We start from the raw sequence: 24,292 nt of genomic DNA on the forward strand, positions 1-24,292 counted from the left end.
AGGAAACCAAAACTGTTCAGTATTCCAGATGTGGTCTAACCAGTGCCTTCTACAGTTTTGGCAAGATTTCCCTATTTTTAATACTCCATTCCATTTGCCTTTCCTTTTACCCACTGAATTTGCGTACTTTTTGTATCCCTCTGCGCTTCAGCTTTTAGTCTTTCTCCATTTAAATAATATTCACTTCCTTTATTCTTCCTATCAAAGTGCATAACTTCATATTTTTCTCCGTTATATTCCAACTGTCAAATTTTTGCCCAATCAACCCAACCATATCTCTCTGTGAGCTCATTGGTGTCATCCTCACCACATGCCCTGCCACCTATTTTTGTGTCTTTAGCATTTTGGCAACAGTACATTGATTTTGGTTTGTCCAAGTGATTGCTAATATACATTGTAAATAGTTGTGACCCTAGCACTGATTCCTGTAGCACTCCACTAATTACAGGTTGCCATCCAGAAAATGTCCCTCTTATCTCAACTCTCTGCCTTCTATCAGTTAGTCAATACTCTCTCCATGCTTGTTACCACTTCAAAAGAATTCTAATAAATTTGTCAGACATAATTTCCCCTTCATGAAGTTAGTAAGAGTTCTTAATTCTTTTAGCAACATAATTTCAACTGAATTCTACTGGAAAAAAATGTTCTCCCTAGCCAGCTTGTTCTGAACTCAAAACAAAAATGCTTGAACACAACACCATGCACGCACGCACACGCAAGCACACAATGTACTTCCCCACCATAATTAATTTATTGACCCATTTTCACTGTTTATCTTACAGGTTACTTGGTCACATGATCATTCACTGGAAGCAAGCTTTTTTAAGAAACCAGAAATCATCTCAGAGACCTTATATTCTTGAAGGGACCACACTACAACACAAAACATAAGCTTTCCCCTCCCCCCACCCCCTTCCCCAAAAAGCTCTCTGCCATCACACTGGACTCCAAGGAAAATACATAAACCATTGTTCTATTCCACACAATTCAGAAGATTTAGGGGTTATTCGATAGGGAGAAATTATTTCTGATGGTTGGACAATCTAAGACTAGAGAACACAGCCTAAGAATTAGAGTCAGATCTTTTAGGAGCAAAATTAGAAAACACTGCCACACCCAGAGGATGACCAATGTTTGGAATTCTTCCACAAAGCACAGCTAATGCAAAGTCAATTATTAATTTGAAATCTGGAATTGGTAGATTTGTTAACAAGAGGTATTTCAAGATAAGGGACAATGACAAGTATCTGAAATTAGGTCACAGATTATCTTATGTTGGGGTAAACCAAGGGAACTTAAAATTGCAAACTACAAAAGCCAGGGAGTTAAGATGGAGGAGAAAGGTCACAATCTGAAGTTGCTAAACTCAATGTTGAGTTCAGAAGGCTGTAATCCAAGATGCGATGTTGTTCTTCCAGTTTGCACTGGGCTTCCCTGGACAGCAGGGCTAGGACAGATATGTGGGCACGAGGGAAAGATGCTGAGTTGAAACGGCAAGTGACCGGAAGGTTGGAGTCATGCTTGCGGATGGAGCAAGTATGTTGCACATAGCAGTCACCCAGTCTTTGGTTAGTTTCCCCAATGTAAAGCAGACCACATTGGGAACAGCAAATAAAGTAGAACAAGCTGAAGGTGGTGCAAGTAACATGCTGCATCACCTGAAAGAGGTGTTTGGAACCCAGACAGAGGAGGGAGGAGGTAAAAGGGGCACGTGCTGCATCTTCTGCAACTGCCTGGGAAGCTGTTTTAGGAAGAGGATGAAGAGGTCGGGACAATGGAGATGTGGATTAATGTGTCATGGAAGGAGCGATCCCTGCAAAATGTTTTTTTGGAGGAGGGGTATGCAGGGCTGAGGGAAGATGTGCTTTGCATGGCATCATGCTGGAGTTGGCAGAAATGGCAGAGGCTCGAAGGGTCAGATGGCCTACTCCTGCTCCTATTTCTTATGTTCTTATGATCCTCTGAATGCAGAGACTAGTGGGGTAAAAAGTGAGAACAAGAGGGCAGAAATGCAGGATGGCTGAACACAATTGAGTGTCTGTCAATCACAGTGCAGGGGAAGATCCTTGGTCAAGGAAAGAATCTTCAGTCCATTTGCAACAGAAGTTTCACTCAAAATTACATGCATCTTGTAGACTTGGGATTAAACCTGTTTTAAGACAATTATTTTGAAAAGACTGTACAAGTTTGGACATGGTTCTACAGTACATTAATACTTAACAATAGTTAATAGTTAGAAATAAGGCAAAGTAAAAGACTTGACTTACTCCAGGGAGACAAAGGTGTGGTGCTAAATATCGAATCACATCCAATGTGAGATCTGAATTCTCAGAATCCCATACTAAACCAATGGTGACTATCTCCGGGCAATTCATTAGCACACGTCTGATCTTTATCTTCTGTCCACAATTACTCTGAATGAAAAAAAAGGAAAATCTGAAATATACCAGCAATCATGTTCAACGTGTTTCCATAGTTGTTGTATAGGAGATATTTACCAATGCGTTCAATTTGTATGTCAGTGAACACAAATATTTCTGAAAATGTTTAAAATCATTTAAATCTTGGTGAATGCAGCAGGGAGGGAACAACCTTCTGGATCTTGAATCGCTGTTTCAAACATTACCAGCAGCACAAGCTAAATGGAACTCTTTATCCTGCCCGAGGAGTCGGCATCAGCACGTTGAATGGACCACTGTACGTGCATCAATCTCCTAGGAGGAGATCGGCACATGTGCACTCTCCCCACCACCACCCCCGCCTCACTCCCCTACTACTAGCCTACTGATGGCTTCCCTGACCCCCACGATCACCAACATCCCCAAACCTCTGATCTCCTGCCCCACCCACCCCCCAATCCATCGCTGTAGCAAAGTACAGTGGTCCCCCACCCACCCTTACCAATCCGCTTGTCCTTCTCAGGCACTGCCAAAGGAACACCCCCTCCTGCCTTTGACCTCCTGAGGCCTCAATGGCCTCTGCTCCCATCAGCGAGCCTGTCATGCCTGGTCCCTGTTATGGGGACCAGTTTCAGTCCCCACTAGTGGCAACCTACCACGCAGGGTCGGAAACATTAGTGATACCGTCCTGGGGCTCTCTAATGATATGGAAATTGTGATTTAAATATTGTGACTTGCCTAGTGCTGTGACCTGGCTCAAGACTGATTATGTGGGAAAGTCATGACTAGCGTCCGTCTTCAGCTCTCCCGCTGACATTTTCCAGCCTGCTGCGCTACTTGAGCGACGCAGTGGGCCAGGAAAATCATACCCGTCATCTTTCTACACATAAGCACTAAGGATTCCACATCAAATATCAAAATCATAGGTCAGACATCAGTAATCTTGGAGTATGATGGTTAAAATTAAACATGTGGAGATGCCAGTGCTGGACTGGGATGGGCACAGAAAAAGTCTCAACACCAGATTTAAGTCCAACAAATTTATTTAGTATCACAAGCTTTCGCAGCACTGCTCCTTCATCAGATGAGTAGTGCCAAAAATTAAATGGGCAGGACAAGAACAACAGCTTTGCTTTCTGTGGTTGCCTATCACCATTGTGTTCCATTGGCTTTATCTGTAGGATTTCGAAGTCTGTACATGCTGTCAAATGATGTCCTATGTCATAATTTCTTCCAAGCACAGGTCGCACTTAGATAATACTGAGATTTAGTAGAATCTGTTTTAGTGTACTTGAGTTTTTAACAATACTGCAACAGCTCTTTCACTATTGTACGCTGCGTACAGATTTTTTAAACACTAAATTCAAACTCTCAAATTGACATGGTGTAATTTGATCTTCTGCTCATTGGATTATTAGAGCAGTCTCTAAGTTGAAACTAAAATATGGAAGGGTAAATGGCCTGGTGGAAAGCCACTTATGTCAAAATCAAGGTGTCAGATTGGCCCACCATGTAATATGAGTTTGAAACCCAAACTACACTGAACATCTGGGTAGCTTAATGGATATTGCAAAGCATATTGCCAAAAATGCCAGTGTCTTGTTATTGAATAATTATTTTTTGCAGGCTTACTTCTCATCAGCAGGAATAATTAATTAACCAAAATAAAGTACACACTAAAAATGGACTCTGCTAAATCTCAGCATTATTTCAGTGCAACACATGCTTGAAAGAAATCATGACACAGAACATCGTTTTGACAGCTGAATGCATGTTTGCAGACTCATCTCCAATAGTTAAAGCCCATGGAACACTATGATGCACAACTACAGAAGTCAGATAATTTCATGATAACAGAAAAAGAGGACCTGCTGGTGTAAAAGCTTTAAATTTTCTTACCGGACAATTCCTAAAGTCACCAATAGTACTTGCTGCCCGAAGTAGCTCCGCAAACAATTCTGGCCTGAGACGTTCATTTCTCTCCACCATCCTGTCTACCTGATTACTAAATTTAAACAGTGACTGTTATGTCTTGCTTGATTCATTTTTCATTAATATATTAATTATTTATCCAAAAAGAGAGAAAATATTACTTACCACAGTGCTGTTATGGACACGTAGTGTACCAGCTCAGTAAAAGGTAAAGGGTCTGAAGTAGCTCCACAGCTATGGCACACACTCTAAAACAAGATTTTTACAATAATAATCAGCTCGTAAAATGTCTTTTCTCGCTCAAATAATGGGGGTGGGGAAAGAGATTCAGGGCAATGATGCCTCTCCAAGGAAAATAGCATGCAAATATATTTTATATTATTGCAACCAATGATAATCAATGTTCTGCACATAATCATACCATAACATACTGCTAGGATAGACAAAGGTTGACGTGTTGCCTAAGCATTTATGTATATGTGGTTATTAAATAGCACGATAAACATTTCAGTATCACCCAAGTTGTTTTTTTAAAATAGTTTTTGCGCACTACAAAAAAGGCATGGGAGATGGTTTAAGATTTGAACATAATGTATTAGATATTGAACATGTTTTGGTGTCACGACATTCTAATGCACAATGCCTTGAAAGCTTTATTTTCTGAAAAATCCTATTACATTGTTATAATACCCATTTTGCCTTTCAGATTGTGCTGTAATAAGCGTTTTCAATATCAAGCCTTGCATTAGTAATACTACAACAATGTAGCTCAGAAATAAACTTGGGAAATCACTCTGTTCAGAAATTAAGAAATATTGTCAGTGTACACAGATGCAGCTCCAATTTCTCAAAAAGTCATGATCACTTCAAACTGGAAATATCTGAAACCCCACCTGCTTTGTAAAATGCTATAATTCAGTAATTAAGATTACAACCAATGTAATGTATAAATTATCACTTCTCAGTTGTGAAACTTGACACTTGCTCTTCCACTGAAAAATCTGTTTAATTTTTGTCACCTACTGATTCACTCCTTTCCATGCTCTTTTCAACTGCCTTCATTAATGTACTTTTGAAACCACACCCTCATTGAAACAGTTATTCACATCATATTATTTAATAACCCTTGCAACTGTTTTCTTTAAGATAGCATCCCGATGAAATCATATAAACTGATTTGAGCACTAGACTTGGCAAGTGCTCAATCGACATTCAGGAGGTTAATCATTTGTGGAGCTTCAGGACTACTGAACACAACCTGTTGGTCAGTCAACTAATTTAAACGCAAAATACTGCAAATGCTGGAAAACTGAAGTTAAAACAGAAAATTCTGGAAACACATAGCAGATCTAGCAGCACCTGTGCAAAGAGGAACAGACACCTTGGATGGGATTTTCCAGTCATGTGCCCACTACCCCCCCACCCCCCGAAACCAGAGAATCCTACCCAAGGTCAATGGGCCTTTTCATGGTCCACCACTCACCCAGTACGATTCCTGCAGCAGGCAGAACATGAAAATTCGTCCCAAAGTTTCAGGTCTATGACCTTTCATTTGAACTAGATCAGACTTGAAATGCTAACTTCGCAAGTGATGCCAGATTTGGCACGTTTTCTGTTTTTATTGCTTATATTTAGATAGGAGGAAATTAATTTTCAATCTGGTGTCAAGAACCCAATGATCAGCTCATTTACAGGTTCCAACATTGTATCGTATCAGTGTCATTGAGGTAACGTGATTTTGAAATGCAAATAGCCTAACTGAGCCTTGGGTAAGATTGATGCCCAATTATCCACATGAGGAGGAGCTTGGAATCACCATGTGCCAGTGGAGGAGGCAGTGATAGAGAAACTAATTGCCATTACACCAGGCATGGGTGATAAAATGGAAGATCATGAAGAGCAGGATCAAGAGCAGGGAGGTGATGACTTAGTGGTATTGTCACTGATCAAGTAATCTAGAGACCCAAGGCAATATTCAGGGTACCGAGGTTCGAATCCTGGAGAATGGTGAAGTCAATACAAATCTGGGAGTATAAGTCTGATATGACCATTAAACTGTTGTCAGCTGTTATAAAAATCCATCTGATTCACTAATATCCTTTAAGGAAGACAATCTGCCATCCTTACTTAGTCTGGCCTACAGGTGACTCCAGATTCACAGCAATGTGGCTGACTCTGAAATACTCTATCAAGCCACTCAGGTGAAGGGCAATTAGGGCTGGGCAATAAATGCTGGTCCAACCAGCGATGCCCACATCCCAGTGAGTGAATAAAAGAAAAATTTGAAAGCTCTATCTTCAGGTAAAGGGCTTGGAGAATATTTTTGTCCAATGAGTACTGTCCCTATACACTGCTGGGGTTAATTGTGCTGAGGCAGCTGCTGAGTCACCAGAATTCTCATCACCACCTCCGTCTGTTTCTCACAGGTTTAGTTGCCAAGACACAGCAATATACCACATCACAGCCACCGCCTGTCTCCTCACAGCCAGCAATGTCACATCATACCTCAACACTTCACACCAGCACAAACACACTCACCTCAATTGGGTCTCAATCTAGTTTGGAATGGGGAACATTGGATTAGTCACACATCACAAATGAGCAGTCGCAGACCAGCTAAACATTCAATGAATGGAAGCCTTGCGTGTTCAGAAAGCCAATGTGGCTGATTGGTCAATGTCTCTGATCGATCAATGTCTTGATAACTACATGCCCACAAACAATAACCCCCTGGCCATGATGGAATCCTTTGGTGGCATCAAACTCCAATGCATCTGAGTGGCACATTTGCTTCAAACTGAATACATATTCCTATCCTCCAGAACACAGCAATCAATCATCTGATGGTGTATTGAGCTGCCGACTGAGATGTCACCCTGGTCCCCAGAATGGCCTGAATGCATAAAGGTTCACAGCGACGCTGTCCTTAATGGTTGCAATAAGAGGCAGTTATGGGGGCAACGAGGCCTCAAATCATAGTAAACCAAACTGCAAATGTCCAAAACCATCCAGTTTCCTATTGCACTGGCATTTGCGAGTAGCTGACTCTTGGGTGGTGCACCCAATGTCCCAGATAGTGCCTTCTTCCCCTTGCAGCTCTCCCTTTCTCTGGACTATGGCAACTTTACCGCATGTTTACGATGGCAGCAAAACGTACAATCAACAAAATGCACTGCAGCAACTCAACAAGGCTCCTTCGATAGCACCTTCAAAATCCATGACCTCTACCACTTGGAGGGACAAAAGCAGCAGATGCTTAGGAACACCATCAAGTTCCCCTCAAGTCCCACACCATCCTGATTTGGAGTTATATCACCATTCCTTCGATTGCAGGGTTAAAATTTTGAAAATGCCTCCGTAACAACAGTGTTTGTATAACACATGAATTGTAGCAGTTCAAGGTAGCAGCACACAACCACTTCTCAACACCAATTATTACTTGGTAATAAATGCTAGCTTAGCCAGCAATGGCCACATCGCATGAGCGAATAAAAAAATTTCCATATATTATCCATAACTCTCCAAAAGGAAAGGTTTTCAATTTATATATTTTCTGCCCCACATGCTTTCTGTCAGCACACGCTATCATGAAATTAAGCAATCAATATTTCTTCAAAATATACAACAACTAAATCATATGTTTAGTTACTCTAGGTATTTTACATAAAGTGTTCTATATCTTACCTGCTCATAAAGAGTCATGGCAAATTTCTGGTGGGTGATACAAGCCTTAACAGTGCATGTATCCATTTCAGTGTCTGAGACTATGTGTGAATGAATTCTCTCCAAAATATTCTCCTAAACGAAAACGAGAAGCAAAGCAATGTGATACTAGCATCAGAATTATGGGCATGATTAGAAGTCCAGCCCTATTTAGTTAGAGCATATTATTGAATTCAGGGGAACATAAACTTCTCATTTTGTTTGAGCATCAGATTCACTGAAAGATTCTTTTCACAAGATTCAGAGATACGTTTGGGTAACAATTAAAAGCAATAAAAATATAGAAAAAAATATATTTAGCCAAATTCACATATTCTTTCCACTCACTGTGACACCAAATTGAGTAACAGGCCCTTTTCAGTTGAGGGTCCTGTTAAAATTCCTACTGATTAACCAACCACTTGTGGGCACATATCAATCTTTTCCACACATCAGCCTTTGCATTTAACTTCTGTTTACACAGCTTGCACAAAGATGATACTTTTGGAAGAGCAAAGACCTTAAGATAGCCCTGTGCCAATCTTTCATAGTAAAAAGTCTGACAACACCAGGTTTTAGTCCAACCTATTTATTTGACAATATACTCACAAGCTTTCGAGGGGACTGCCTCTTCGTCAGGTGAATGGAGAGTTCTGGCCTCAGACAGAGCATATAAAGCACAGACAGTTTAGAGATTACTGATTAAAATGCGAATCCTTACACCTAACCTGCTGTTCAAGACCTGAAGTGGCTGATAATGTGAGTGGAAGGAGCACTGATCACAGTTTAAAGAGATGTGTATTGTCTCCAGACAGTACAGTAAGTGTGGTTTTGCAAACCCAGGCAAGTCACGGGGACAATACACATCTCTTTAAACTGTGATCAGTGCTCCTTCCACTCACATTATCAGCCACTTCAGGTCTTGAACAGCAGGTTAGGTGTAAGGATTCGCATTTTAATCAGTAATCTCTAAACTGTCTGTGCTTTATATGCTCTGTCTGAGGCCAGAACTCTCCATTCACCTGACGAAGAGGCAGTCCCCTCGAAAGCTTGTGAGTATATTATCAAATAAATAGGTTGGACTAAAACCTGGTGTTGTCAGACTTTTTACTGTGTTTACGCCAGTCCAACGCCGGCATACCCACACCAATCTTTCATACCAGAAAGAAAAACGCCCAACACGAATATAAGAGTGATTGCAGATTTGGCTTGGGCCACTCAGAGCATGATATATGTCAAAATTTGTGGCAGGATCTTATGGTCCTGTCAATGGCACACCCCTGTCGCAGGTTTCCCAATGGAGAGGGGCGCATTCAACAGGAAACTCTGACAACGGCAGGACCATATGATTCCGCTGCCAGCGAATGGAATGCTGCCTCCCACCACCACCACAAAACACTGCCGAGGGGGGGTGGGAGGGAAATCTCACCCATATTGTTTATTATCAATACAAAAAAAACACCAAGGTGTTTCACAAACAGATTAAATGAAATTCAGTAGTTTCCAATCAGCCAAGTCAACAAGAAGATCTGGTTAACTCCTCACAGACTTTCCTACCATATCTTATTGTACAGCACTTTAACAGCTTAATTTTCTTTTGGGTCCCTGCCCCCCTCACATAAGAGTATAACTAATCCTGAAAGCATTTGGTAAGAAAATGGCTGTTTTACATTACAGTTTAACCTATTTGGCATTGGATTGCTGTTTCAAAGATGCCCAAGGAAATTATCTTAGACAGCAAATTCAGCCAGAAAAAAAGTTAAATTAATCAATTATACCAGCTGGGCCCAGACTGATGTGCAGTCTGCCATAAACTATAAAGTCAAAAGGCAGAAAGTGTGAGATTACAATTTAGGACGGGCAGCAGCCCTGGACAAATCAACAACCAAAAGTATAGCTAATGCAAAGACACAAGAGTGCAAGGAAACACTGAAGTTGCAGAAAGATGCAACAATAGTGCAAAGGTGTAAGGTTTAATCATAGAACTAAATGTTGCAGATTCCTCTAACGTAATGTATTATAGGATGAGAAACAAAAAACACTTGACCTGAGATGAAGAGGAAAAAATGGACTCTAAAATGCTGAAAGATAAACCATTGGCCTGAATTTCTCATGCTGTGGAGATACTGGCGTTGGATTGGGGTAAACACAGTAAGACATCATCTTCACATCATGGCTACCATCGACACCACAAACTGCCGGCTTCAAGTGGAGAGGATCTCCAAGAAGATCGTGCATATTGACAGACATCAAGTGTGTTGTGAGACTTCTTACTGAATTTGTCAGTCAGCAACAAAGAAACAGCTCCCACTCCTGACCTCGAAAAATGTTACCTATAAAGTTCTACCATCCCTGTGGTGTGATTTCTCCTTTCCTTCTATAGTTTGATTCAAAGTCAAAAGAACTCCAGACATCAAACAAGTGATGCTCATCAAGCAGGGTAAACAGCCAATCACAGTGAAGTCTTTTCAAAGACAGCAAACCAGGAAGTAAAATGCACCAATTGTCCTCCACTTTTAATTTAATAGAAAATGAAATAAACGATTGGGGTATGTACACATTGTTTAAATTGAAATTGAAATACCGAACAAGAATAATATAGAACTGCATCTATAAAAATATTATACCAATATATCTGTATCTATTGGGGCAGCATGGTGACACAATGGATAGCAATCAGCGCCAGAGACTCGGGTTCGATTCCCAGCTTGGCTCACTGTCTGTGTGGAGTTTGCACGCTCTCCCCTCGTCTGCATGGGTTTCCTCTGGGTGTTCCATTTACTCCCACTATCCAAAAATGTGCAGGTTAGGTGCTTTAGCCATGCTAAATTCTCCCTCAGTGTACCTGAATAGGCGCCAGTGTGGTGACTCGGGGATTTTCACAATAATAATTTTCTCGGCAGTGTGAATGTAAGCCTACTTGTGACTAATAAATAAACTTCACTTCACCAAGAAAAGCTTGACATTCTACAAATATAGAATCAGTTTATCCAAAGCCAGAAATGTCTTTCAGCAGCAATTCTGAACCTATGATGCTGTTAAGGACCCAGTTACACCTCATTCAATTAGGTGCAGCATTTTCAGGCATTTTTACAGTAAGATTAACAGTGTACAAAGGCAGGTTCCTGTCAGTTCTGTGATTGTCAACTGATTGCAGTCTGTGAGGCAGTGGTAGAATGGGTGTTTGAAGAGGGAGAAACTGCAGTGCACTCTATAAAACAAGACTCACTAACACCAATTTCTGGATTAACACAACAAACTACACACGTGAAACCGACAAATTGTTGACAGCTTCAGATGAGTAATGACAGCAAACATCTGACAGTTTGGCCCTTATTTATTACTATAAAATCTGGGCAATTATCTGAATGGCATCTTTCTGCCTGATAACTTTAGGAACAAATTTCATAGAAATAAGTATTTCATTCAAGATACTTCCGTGCAAGATTATTTCTGTTTCAGTCTTTCTTTTTCCATTGAAAGAATCTAAAAGCAGTTCCCATTTTGTTCTTTAAAAGTTTTTGCTATTTTCCTCATCTAAAACTCCTTTGCATCATGTTTCATCTTCATATTCTTGACACTTTTTAAGCTACCGTTGTATGACAAATCTGCTGCTCTTGACCATATTACATTATTTTCTGAACCTTTCCGATCAGACTTTCTATTTTTGTTTTGACCTGCTGTTCAATTTATTTCTTTATCCTCAAGTGTCACGTGGATGTATTTTATCCTGTTTAATCATGTGCTTTCGTGTGGGAAGAAGCTACCTAACTATTCACCATGCCGGTCAAAGAAACATACAAAGCAGAAATATATTAACATTTAAAGTAAACTATGGTTTTAAGGAACACAAGGGCTATCACACTATATTCATTCGCGAAAGGCAGGCCAAGCAAATGCAAAGGCAGCAAAAGCTGAAAGTCAAGGCAGAAGAATATACAATAACCTAGGAAAGAAGAAGTGGGTATATTACCCTTATCCTTGGATTTTTAGTTTTGAGTGATGAGAAGTAAAAGTTTCTAGAGGCTATAACATCTCAGTTCAATGAGGAACTGTGAATGAAGGCTGAAAAATAAACAAACATTAAATATTGATGATATGAATGTACACATGGTGCAAGATTCCATACCTCTGAACCCTTATGTTCAGAGGTCAAGGAACATGCTGCTCTAGTTAATATTAACTAGATGACAGAGACCGTGCTAAAAGTGAAACACAAAATATGAAAATGAATGTCAAAGAGGCTAGTGTGCATTTGATAGGGAGGAAGAAACCTGCAGGAAGGTATCAATGACAGTTTTCAATTTTCCAGCATTTTCTGTTTTTGTTTCAGATCCCAGCATCCACAGTAATTTGCTTTTATCAATGGACTGATCAAGTTGGTAGAATAGCAAATAACATTCATTCCAAAGAAATATAATGGAATGCATTCAAGAAAGGCAAGGAAATACACAATTAATAGGACTCTACAAATATGAAGGAACTAAGGGACCTTGCAGTGCATGTCCACAGATCCCTGAAGTTAGCAGTGCAAATAGATAAGATAGAATGGCAGCATAAAGGACACTTTCCTTTATTAGCAAGGCATCACATACGAGAACAGATGTTAGATTGTTCTAGAACTATATAAAACATTAGCTGGGCCACAGATAAGAGTATGGCATACAGTACGAATCATCACATTACAGAAAACATGTAATCACAGTCAAAAGAGAAGTTTTATAAGGATGTTGTCATGACTGGAAAATTTTAGCTATGAGGAAAGATTGAACAGGCTGGAGGTTTTGTTTGGCTGAGGGGAGATCTACTTGAGCTGTCTAAAGTTTCAGACAGCCTAGGTAGGATAGACCTATCCCTTGGCAGAGGGATCAAAAATCAAAAGCCATAGATTTAAAGCAATTGGTAGATGGGTTAGACAGGAATTGAAAAGTTTTTTTTTTCCATGCAGAGGGTGGCTCTGGATCTCCCTGTTAAAAGGGTGTATATTAATTGTGGTGGAGGCATTAACTGGTGATTCACTTGAATTCCTTTAACTAGATACAGATTGAAACTGTGGTGGTTGTGTTATGTATATGCTGATAATGTGCACCTCTGAAAACAAATGTCTATAAAACTGTAAAGAATAGCTTCAATTCTATCCTTCACAGACTAGTTTTCTGGAATATGAAAATAGAGACAGAAAGCAAATTCACATTTAAGAGGTAACAAATAAAATGGCTAAGAAAACACAAGGTGAATACAAAGTTGTCAACAGGTCCACATAGGAAATTTTTTTAAAAAATCAACAGCTAATAGAGAAAAGAGTTCAATGGCAAGGTCTTGAGGCATCAATAGCGAACTTGGTTAAGACTAAAATATTGCCCAAATTTACTCAAAGCTGATCAATCCTTTGATGAGATTTTATGATGACAAGGAATTGCTGAAAACATGAATCATGACCGGCAACTAGAACAAACTGACAGTTAAGATAACCTAGGCAGAAGTCAAATGCAATATTTCAATTTTTGTCTGAACACAAATTCTTTGCAAGGCAGGCAGCTTTTCTCACCTGACAAGAAATTCAGTTTTATTGATTTAATTTAAAAGCCAATAAGAAGAAATTTTACCAAATAGGTCAACTGTTCTCATTTGTTAACTGCTTATATTTGAACAAAGTTCTTTTTTAAATACATTCTACTTTTGAATATGATTTGGGTGTTTATGTCTCAACATGACAATATATCAAGGGGTAAATAAGGGCAAAGATTTTCCAAATTATCCTGAAATGGTTTTGGATTATAGTCTCAACAGATTATATTTGACAAATACTGAGCCAAGATAAACTCGGATGAACTTAGTTCACAAATTACCAGGGATCAGCTATGAAGCAGATGCTCACACGCCGCAACCGGCCTCCTATTTTCTTAGTTGTTCCCTCATTTCACTGAAGTTCATTTTTCACTGACCCTACCAAATCAACCTCCAGTAGTTTAATGATTCTTTGTAGCTATCTCGATAGTACAGGCTGATACTAGAACATTCACCAACCTGCAATAACTCACTTACTGTGTCTAACAATTTCTATTTTCCCTCAATAACCCCTTCATGTGATTGTTCTTCTAAGTTTCTATAACCTCCCTCTCTACCTTCGTAACTTTTAAGATGACTGATCAGTAGAAAAATGTCCACATCTTTTACAATTTACAAATATTCTACATTTTACTGTTGTCTTCTGTCACCTTTTAAATCTGGTTGCTTTAAACACATAACCTTGTTACCTCAATTTCCTTTGAATTAACTTTTCTGGTTATGTATCCTTTGTACTCATTTTAACCTTCATTCCCTTTGACTGTTGGCCTATGTCCATTATGCCACAAAAATCTTGATTTTCCCCATATTTTGTTTTAGGGGCAGCAAGGTGGCACAATGGTTAGCACTGCTGCTTCACACCACCCAGGGATCCGGGTTCAATTCCCAGCTTGGGTCACCCTTTATGTGGCATTTGCACCTTCTCCCTGGATCTGCGTGGGTTTTCCTCTGGGTGCTCTGATTTCTTCCCCACAGTCCAACAGATGTGCAAGTTAGGTGAATTGGCCATGCTAAATTCTCCCTCAGTGTACCCAAACAGGTGTCAGAGTGTGGCAAGTTGGGAATTTTCATTAACTTCATTGCAGTGTGAATGTAAGCCTGATTTGTGACTAATAAGCTACTTGTTTCCAAAGTTTCTTCTGCCGACATGCTTTACGCATATTCCACCCTCGCTCGATCAGACATGCAATACTGAATTAAACGAATGACGTCCAATATTTGAGAGAGTGGCATGAGTCTCAAAGGAAAAAGTGCAAGAGGTCAACAGATAGAACCATACGAATTGACAGCAGATGGCCAGTGAAAGCAGAGTTTGAAGGAGAAAATCAAAAGGTGCATCACAATGCAGGGAGTGGATTGGTGGGTAATAGGTCATTTAGTGTCATTGAATAATTCTTTTCTGCACAATTTTTGAAAATTTCTTTTATAGCTTCCATTGTGTTTGATTGATCAAAATCACTTCATGTTTGTAGTTTTTTTTAAATCTATTTTAGTATCTCCGCTTTTGAAGTCACTTTATAAAGGCCAGTTTCAAGAGTTTATATAGCGTTTTAATAGAGGCTATTCTCTCTAGATTTGGAGCGATAGCCTCATGCAATAGATTTAACGGCAAGAAGTGGGAATTTTACACCCTACTCAAAATTTCTGGAACCTGGAGCATTTGGCAGTTGACTACATAAATTATTAAAAAAAGAAACTGGGGCAGGTCCTTGAGGATGAAGAGGTAAGAATCAACATCTGGAAGAATGCAAAAATAAGCAACATAGTAAATATTGAAAACAGCTGTAGGATGATAGGCGGGATGATGAACTGGGGACAAGCATGGCAATGAGATTCAATGTAAAATAGCTAAGAAATGCGCTTTGAGAATACAAATATGAGGGGAGAAACGATCGCCTTCTTTCAATTAATACAATTTTAAAGCTATGAATAAACAGGCCAAAATCAATGGAATACTTACAAAACATTCAGCCGCATCATCCATCAAACCAAGTTGAAAGCGATGTTCATCTTTAAAGCTTTCAGCTAAAGCATTGCGCAAAACATCAGAGGGAAGGGCTTTTTCCCTGCTGTTTTGAAATTCTACAAAAATATTCTGTAAGTAAACAATTGAAAACAATAATTTGCAACAGTGGAAATAAATAAACAAGCAACTTTGAGGAATTAATGATTGAGAACAGAAGACATTACATGAAATCTTGATTTCCAGAGGGCAAGGGCGAATAAACGGGAAGTTTGTATGTTTGGATCTTAGAGGGAACAAGAAATGAAAGTTCACAGGAACACAACACTACTGATAAAATCAAGGTCCAACAACATTGTAACAGAGGGGGTGAATGCCTCAGATAAGAGCATTTTCTTGCATTCTTGTGAAAGATGATACAGGATTCCCGTCTCCCTAGGTACAGGCAAAGGTTTGGTGTTTTACATCACTAAAATTAGTTGAGCAGAAGACAATGTTTGTCACAATGGAAGTGGCTTTAACAATGGCGATGTGGAAATCCTATTAGGTCAGTAGTGAAATTTGAGTCAAAAGCAGGTAAAAGGAGGAAAAGGGGGAAGTAAAATGGCCCCCACGGATATAAGATGCAGCTATCGCTAAGACACAGACAAATATCCACAAACAATAAAAGCAAAGTTTAAAAATCTTTCAGCAATTTGCTAAGTTGACCTTTTTCAATAGCATTTCCATTAATTCTCAGTCATTTATCAATTACAAATTAATGAAAGATTAATAAAATGTGCGTAAACATTTAAACAGCAGCTTTTGAAATGTCCAATCTAAGAAAATATATATTAACATGCTCAAATAAAGTCAAAAATTAACTAACTGCAGGAATAGGTAACACAATCACATTGGACAATTAACAATTTCTAACAGGCTGTACTGCTGTAATAATCTCTAAATGTTGATAGTTGATTTACCTTCAAAGCACAAAAAATGCAAGCATTTCCTGAGCACACATGTCCAGGCAGCTGTCTCAAACTGCGGCGGAAAATGTCCAGGTGCCATAGAATCTGAAGGGAGAGACAGGTTATAGTTATAAAAATGATCAATTAAAAAGGCTGCCTTCAAAAATACAACTGGTGTATAAATATAATTGAGGCAAAGGGCCTACCCCGAAACATTTTTACCTTGATAATCCTCCGACATATTCTCCCCATTTCTGCGTGGTTTCCTCCAGATGTTCCAGTTTCCTCGCATAGTCCAAAAATGAGCGGGTTACGTTAATTGACCATGCTAAATTGTCCATTAGTGTCAGGGATTATCAGGGTAAATATGTGCGGTGATGGGGATAGGCCTGGGTGGAATAGTTGTCAGTACATACTTGATGGGCTGAATGGTCTCCTTCTGCACAATGGGATTCTATGAACACATTTCTCCTTTACCCCTGTGCAGCACCTCAACTGTTCCCCACCACCCCCACGCCCCACACCAATACACCCACTAATCACTAGGGCTGCTGTTTACACATAAAACTCTAAACATGCTCCTCAAGTGTAATCATCATAACTTTTCACACAGGCCTTCAGATGGGAATACTCTGGCTATTGCTCCATAGGCTCCAGTGTTAAAAATATCACTTATTAATCCTTTAATCAACATGTTTTAAAGGATACAACAATATTTCCTACACATCAATACATACAATGAGAAAACTCGATGGCTCACTGATCAAACATTTCTTTCTGATGACTAGATTGCAGATTCAATCCTTATTCTTTGCTGAGTTAGATAATCACTGTCAAGACAATTGGGGCAAACACTGTTTGTCTTCAGTATGTCAATATATCAATTGCATACAACAGGGTCAAAAAAATTCCTCACAATTACTTTCCAGATTCATCACAAGATTGATCAGTTGGCGATACAAGAACCATTCTCCAACAAATACGTTTGCCTTTTCCATCAATTTACACAGACATAATCCAACCAAGAGACATACAGAAATCAACCATCAGTAAGGGTGAAAGGAATTAACACTATAAGAAATGGGATAAGAGTAAGACCGTAAGATGTAGTAGTGCAAGTAAACCATGTGGCCCATCAACTTTGCTCTGCCATTCAATGGGATAATGAACGATTTGGTACAATAGTCCTCAACTCCACTTTCCTGCATTATCCCCTTTGATCCCCTTAGTGATTAAAAATCTTTCGCAGCCTTGAACATAATTAACAATCCAGCCTCTACAACCCTCTGCGATAAAGAATTCCATTTCTTGCCCTCCAACAGAATTCGTCGTCTGTTTTAAATGGCTAATTCATTATTTTGAGACTATACCCTCTGGTCCTAGACTCCCCCACAAGGGGAGCAACCTACCAACAGCTACCCTGTCAAGTCCACTGAGAATCCAATGTGTCTCATTAAGGTTGCCTCTTATTCTTCTGAACTTAATGAGTACAGGTCCAACCTACTCACCTTATCCTCAAAAGAAAATCCCTCCATATTCTCGATCAACCAAGTGAACTTTCTCTTAACTGCCTCCAGTGCCAGAATATCTTTCCTCAGATAAAGGAACCAAAACTGCCTACAGTAGTCCTGCTGTAGTCTTACTCATGCCTTATATAATTTTAGCAGGACTTCCCCAATTTTATCCTCCATTCCCTTTGAATAAATCCTTATATTCCTGCCTTCCCTATTACCTGAACTTGCATGCTAGCACGATGTAATTTATACATGAGAACACCCAAATCCTTGTGTTGCAGCTTTTTAGACTTTCCATTTAGATAATATTCAGCTTCTTTATGCTTCATATTAAGTGCACAACTTCATATTTTCCTACATTATATTCCTTCTGCCAAGTTTTTGTCCACTGAAGCTGTTTATATCTCTCTGCAGACTGTCATCCTCATCACTTGCCTTCCTACTTATTCTTGTGCCATCTGCAAACTTGGCAATAGTACATTTGCCTCTCTCACCCAAGTTATTAATATATAATAATAATTGTGGCCCCAGCACCAATCCCTGTCACATTCCACTAGTTACAGGTTGTCATCCTGAAAATGCCCCCTTATCCATACTCTGTCTTCTAATAATTAGCAAATTCTCTCTCCATGCTAATGTACTAGCTGCACCACCTTAAGTGCCATACCTTATCAAACACTTCTTGAAAATCCAAGTATATTACGGCCAGAATTCTCCAACCTCACCCATGGTTGGGATTCTCTGCTACAGTGAATGGAGTTTTGGCTGATCACCATATCCTCCATTCTCACTGGCATGGCTTACGACATCAGAGAATTCCAGCCTGCACCTACTGTTTTCCCCTTATATACCTTGCTCGTTGCCACATCAAAGCATTCTAATGAATTTGTCAGGCATTACTTCCCCTTTGAGGCCATGCTAACACTGATCGATTATATTAAACATTTCTAAATACTCTATTACATGCTTTATAACGGACTAACATTTTCCCAAATGACAGATGTTAAGCTAACTGGCATATAGTTACTTATGCTCTGTCCTGCACCCTTTCACATCGACAGTTTTCCAATCCTTTGTGCCCTTTCCAGAATTTAAGGATTTTTGGATTACTACCAGTGCATCCACCATCTTGGTAGGTACTTCCTATAACATCCCTGGATGCAACCTATCAAGTCCAGAGGACTGATTGACCTTTAGCTAGCTCTATTAGTTTCCTGAGTATGTTTCTGAACGATATTTATTCCCACCCTATCTTTTGGCCCTTCCTCCTCACAGCTCATCCTCCCACCCAACCTTGCATCATCTACAAATTATTTCCCTCTTCCAAATCAGTAATATGTAATGGGAACAGTTGGAGTCCTAGACAGATCCCGATGGTAGCCCACTAGTCACTGCCTGCCAATCGGAAAAAGACCCACTTATGCCAACACCTTGTCTGCTGTCTGTTAACCAGCTTTCTATCCATCTCAAGAGACTACCTGCAACCTCACAATAACTTTTCACAGTAGCCTATGAGAGAACTTGTTTAAAGCCTTCTGAAAGTCTAAATAAACCACATCCACTTGTTCTCCTTGGTCAACGCTATTACTTATATTCTCAAAGAATTCCAGTAAATTCATCAAGCACAATTTCCCTTTGTTAATCCATGCTGAGATTGTCTGATTATACCAAATGCTGAGCTATGAAATCCTAGATAACAAGACTCTTGCAATACCCCCAGTATTGATGTTTGGCTCACTGGTCTAGTTTCCTGTTATCTCTCTACCTCCCTTTTTGAATAGTATGCTTACATGACCTACCCTTCAATCTGTAAGAACCAGTCCAGAGAGTCTGAAGAATTTTAGAAAATGATCACCAACGGATCTACTATTTCCAGGGCAACTTCCTTAGTTTACTCTGGGATCAAGATTATCTGGCCCTGGAGATTTATCCACCTGCAATCCCAGTTTCCCCAAAACTATTTTACTAATATGAATTTCCTTCAGCTCCTCACTAAAACTTGTTTCTCTCATAACTTCTGGTGTATTATTCATGTCTTCCTTTGTGAAGTCAGAAGCAAAGTACGAATTTAGTTCCTCAGTCATTTCTTTGCTCCCAGTTATGAACCCTCCTGCTTCTGACTGTAAGGGGGCTACATTTGTTTGTCAATCTTTTTCTCTTTACATACCTAAAAACTGACAGGAAATATTTCTTTATGTTTCCCCACTAACTTACTTTCATACTCTATTCCCCCTTATTAATCAATCTCCCAGGTCCTCCTTTGTGGAATTTTAAACCGCTTCTGATCCTCAGATCTATTGCTTTTCCTTGCCATTTTGTATGCTGCTTCTTTGAATCTGACACAATATCTACTTTCTCTTGTAAGCCATGGCTTGGCCATTGTTCCCTTACCACTCTTACACCAAACAGATATATACAACTTTTGGAGTTCACCTATTTGTTCCTTAAATTCCTGCCACCACCTGTCCACTTCCTTCCTTTCAGTAATGTTTCCCAGTCCATCATAACGAGTTTGTACTTCATACCATAAGTACCTCTATTGAGGCTCAGAACCATGGTCTCAGAACCAACTACCTCAAACCCATCTTGTTACTTTCTTTCCATCACTTGCCTCTGAATTCAAAAGCTTCCACCAACCCATTTCCTTTGAACTTAAATTCAAATTTCAATCCTTTTTTTAAATTCTTGATATCCACCACTAATAGCTTCCAGATGTCCCTTAGCCACAGAAATTGAAGTTATTTGTTGTCCCTGTACTTCTCACTGTTGCTCTTTGTCATTTTTATCCCTCCTTCCACTGTTTGGCCCTGATTGTTCCTGACGGATCTCCTGTTATCTTGAATTACCAGTACTACTTCCAGGCAGTTGTCCAAATACCATCAATTGCTTTTGTAGTTAATGCCTCAAGACATGTGATCCAAAAGAAATACAAGATACCCCTCCAATCAGGAACTCAAGCAATTAAAGTATCTTTAATAATATTGAAAGTATAAATAAAAGTTGAAGAATTATGTTATGCAAGATTGGAACCATAATCAAGTTGCAATTCCTGCGACCATAGAATGTCCATGACAAAATGTTATTCCTCGAAAATATTTTGGGGTTATCAAAGACATCTAAGTCTTCTCATTTTTATGATCAACTGTCTCAATACTATGGTTGCACTACAATTGTACAAAATATCTTTACATCGAGATTACTAGCATAAAAACTGCACAATAAATAACCATTTGTGAAACGGTACAATCACAAATATTTATATGTGAACGAATCCCCAGCAAAATGTGTGCACAAGTCAAGAAGTCTGTGAACATGCCAAGCCCAGGTTCAAAATTACTGAAAATATATAACTGGAAAACTATTGCAACAATAAACAAAAGTGGATAAAACAAGATTTTTATTGCCATAAAATACAAACAGGGTGCAAAACATATACACATTGACATGGATCAGTAGTTACATAAAGATCCAGTCAGTGCAGCACCTTCAGAAATAATAGGCCTTTTAAAATGTTACAGCAATACAATCTGCAATGGCTTTACTAATGTAATAGAATATAATTTATTTCCAAGTTAAAAATGTATTTTGTATTTAAATGAAATTCTGCATGTGTTTTGCACCTCGCAAAAGGACCTCTGGGAAAAATCCTCATTGCAGTTACCTTCCACAGGGTCACTCAAGTAGGAACAGCACATCAACCACAGGGTCATATTCCTCCCTCAAGATTAACTTCAGCTAACTCTAGTGAAGGATACAGTCAACTCTAGTGAAGATATGATAAACTAATTGCTCTTCAGTAATTTTGTTCATTGTTATAATATGCCTTCCAACTTAAACAAGATGGGCCTACAACATTGGAAGAGATGTCATTTTTGGACTTGAGATCAAACGGAAGTCTTTTTCTTCAAAAACATCTCAATCTTTCGTCCATCTATCCTCAATAGTACAAGTTTAGAGTCCCTCTGTTCATGTAATGCATTCATTAAACAGATTATCTTCTGTAAAAACTAAGCTGCACTATACAAATGATTTTGCAATACATTTTATGAATCTATGCATTGTACTAAGCTCACCATACAACAAGCATAGAAAATGAAACATCAGCCTTCTGCATGTTCTGGGACTTAGAAAAAAATCAACACCACTCATGGCTTGCTCAGATAAATCCCTCACCTCTGCTGCTATATTTCCCAAGTACACACTAATGTGGATTTTCCACAAATACTTTATCACTCATTTCAAAGTCTTCTTCAGTCTCAGGTTCATTTTGTCATACAACAGAGATGTTTTTCTTCACAGTCAGAATGGCTTGCTGTCACTGCAACCCAAAGAAGGTGATGTGAGCAATCCACCTGTGGAGAATGCCAAAGCTTAAATTATTATGGAAAGTACATAAACTGAATAAAAACAAATTTTATTACTGATTGAATAAAATTCAAACAACTTGCATTTTATATTATTTACATTCTATGAATTGCTAATAGCTGAAACTAAGAAACAAAAATAATTTCATAAAGATTAAAACTTACCGGAATTGTGCAGTCCGAAGATGGGCAGGCTTCCTTTTTCATAAAGTACAGAAGTTCTGTTTCCATTTTTTCTTCTTCACATTCAAGTCTTACAATCACTAAAAAATTTACATTTGTTTTTGCTGCAGTGAAAAAAATTCGGGGAAGTTGCCCTTAAGCAAATATGAATTAAAGTTTTAGAATATCCTTCTTTACTTCAAACTGTTCAGAGTATTACCATCACTAGTGAGCAACTTGAACCCACTAGCAGTTCATTTCAAACATCAAAATGCTTTTCTCCAGGAAAATGGAAAGTCGATATCTAAATTTATATGATTGATTTTTTTTTTAAAAAGTTTATATAATGCATTTCATCTGTACCTTAAAATGTCAGAGGTAACTTATGAATGCTAACAATCAATCTATCCTAATATGTAACACTTTAGGTAATATTTTAACTAGTTTCATAAATTCATCCAATGAAAGGTCACAGATCTGCAACGTTAATTATTTTTCTCTCTCCACAGATGCTGCCTGACTTAAGTATTTCCAGAATTTCCTGTTGGCATTTCATAAATGAATTCCTCACAGGAAACCTGCAAATGTAACCTTTTCATATGTAGCAAATCTCAACAAATATGATAAACTAATTGCTCTTCAGTAATTTATGCCTCTAACTTAAACAAGATGGGCCTACAACATTGGAAGAGATGTCATTTTTGGACTTGAGATCAAACGGAAGTCTTTTTCTTCAAAAACATCTCAATCTTTCGTCCATCTATCCTCAATAGTTTATTTGCCTCTCTCTCACCTCCACATCATTTTGTAACTTAATTCTTCCTCTTAAAGACATCTTTCTCTCTACCTGTTCCTTTCTCTCCTCTACAGCACTTTTGTCAATCCCTTTTACATCCGTCTACTATCTTTTATTCTACATTTCAGAAGCCATATAAACTGAAGAAATTTATTTAGCACAATTTTAATTCAGCAGCATCAGATTTAGAAATAAGACCAAATGAATAAGAAAAAAAATGGTGATGGTTTATTGAATATTGCAAGAAATGGAATAAAGCACAAGATGAAAGAATCAGACAGACAGATCCAGGATATGACACTCAGGGTAACAAAGGCTGATATAATGAAAAGGCAGTTATTTGGAAGTAATGGGAGCTAAGATAATTCAGTACATCAGTACCTACCTGGAGAAAATGGCTGATTTTTGGTAGGTGCCCTTCCCATTCAATTGGTTCGGGGTTTGTGGCTATGCCTTAGCTGACTGGTAGCTGGGTTCTATCACATCTCATATCCCATTGGTTGACAGTCCTGTCAATGAAAGACCAATGAAATCGGAGAAAAATGACACATACGATTTGAAAGTAGGGATAAGTAGATCATTCTCAGGTTGACAGGTTATAACAAGTGGGGTTCTGTAAGGGTTAATGCTTGGGCCCCAGCTAGTCACCATCTATATCTATGATTTGAATGTGGAGGCCAAAAGCAATATTTAGAAAGTTTACTGATGACAAAACTTGGCAGGAATGAGTGTTGTGAAGGGGCTTCAAGGAGATTTAGGCAAACTAAACGAATGGGCAAGAGCTTGGCAGATAGAATATAAATACGGAGAAAAGCAAAGTTATCCACTTTCATCAGATGTGGAGTATTTCTTCCATGGAGGAAAGAAATTGGGAAGTGTTGACATCCAAAAGGACCTGGATGTTCTTGTTCCTAAATCACTGAAAGCCAACATGCAGGTGCA

At 38.9% G+C, this 24,292-nt stretch overlaps 1 protein-coding gene across 1 annotated transcript in view; it reads right to left on the reverse strand.

Annotated features, from left to right (window-relative positions):
- Positions 1-24,292, reverse strand: part of LOC145344297 (ubiquitin carboxyl-terminal hydrolase 53-like) — a 103,803-nt gene that overhangs the window by 63,568 nt on the left and 15,943 nt on the right. The window contains exons 2-7 of the mRNA XM_080191371.1: positions 16,527-16,619; positions 15,562-15,696; positions 8,016-8,129; positions 4,497-4,579; positions 4,299-4,404; positions 2,268-2,414 (exon numbers count right to left, since the gene is read on the reverse strand). Of these exons, the coding sequence (XP_080047497.1) occupies positions 2,268-2,414; positions 4,299-4,404; positions 4,497-4,579; positions 8,016-8,129; positions 15,562-15,696; positions 16,527-16,619 (678 nt within the window). The remainder of the gene's footprint in view (positions 1-2,267; positions 2,415-4,298; positions 4,405-4,496; positions 4,580-8,015; positions 8,130-15,561; positions 15,697-16,526; positions 16,620-24,292) is intronic.

Source organism: Carcharhinus amblyrhynchos, chromosome 1 (genome assembly GCF_965287045.1).
Source record: "Carcharhinus amblyrhynchos chromosome 1, sCarAmb.v2.hapA, whole genome shotgun sequence".
Taxonomy (NCBI): domain Eukaryota; kingdom Metazoa; phylum Chordata; class Chondrichthyes; order Carcharhiniformes; family Carcharhinidae; genus Carcharhinus; species Carcharhinus amblyrhynchos.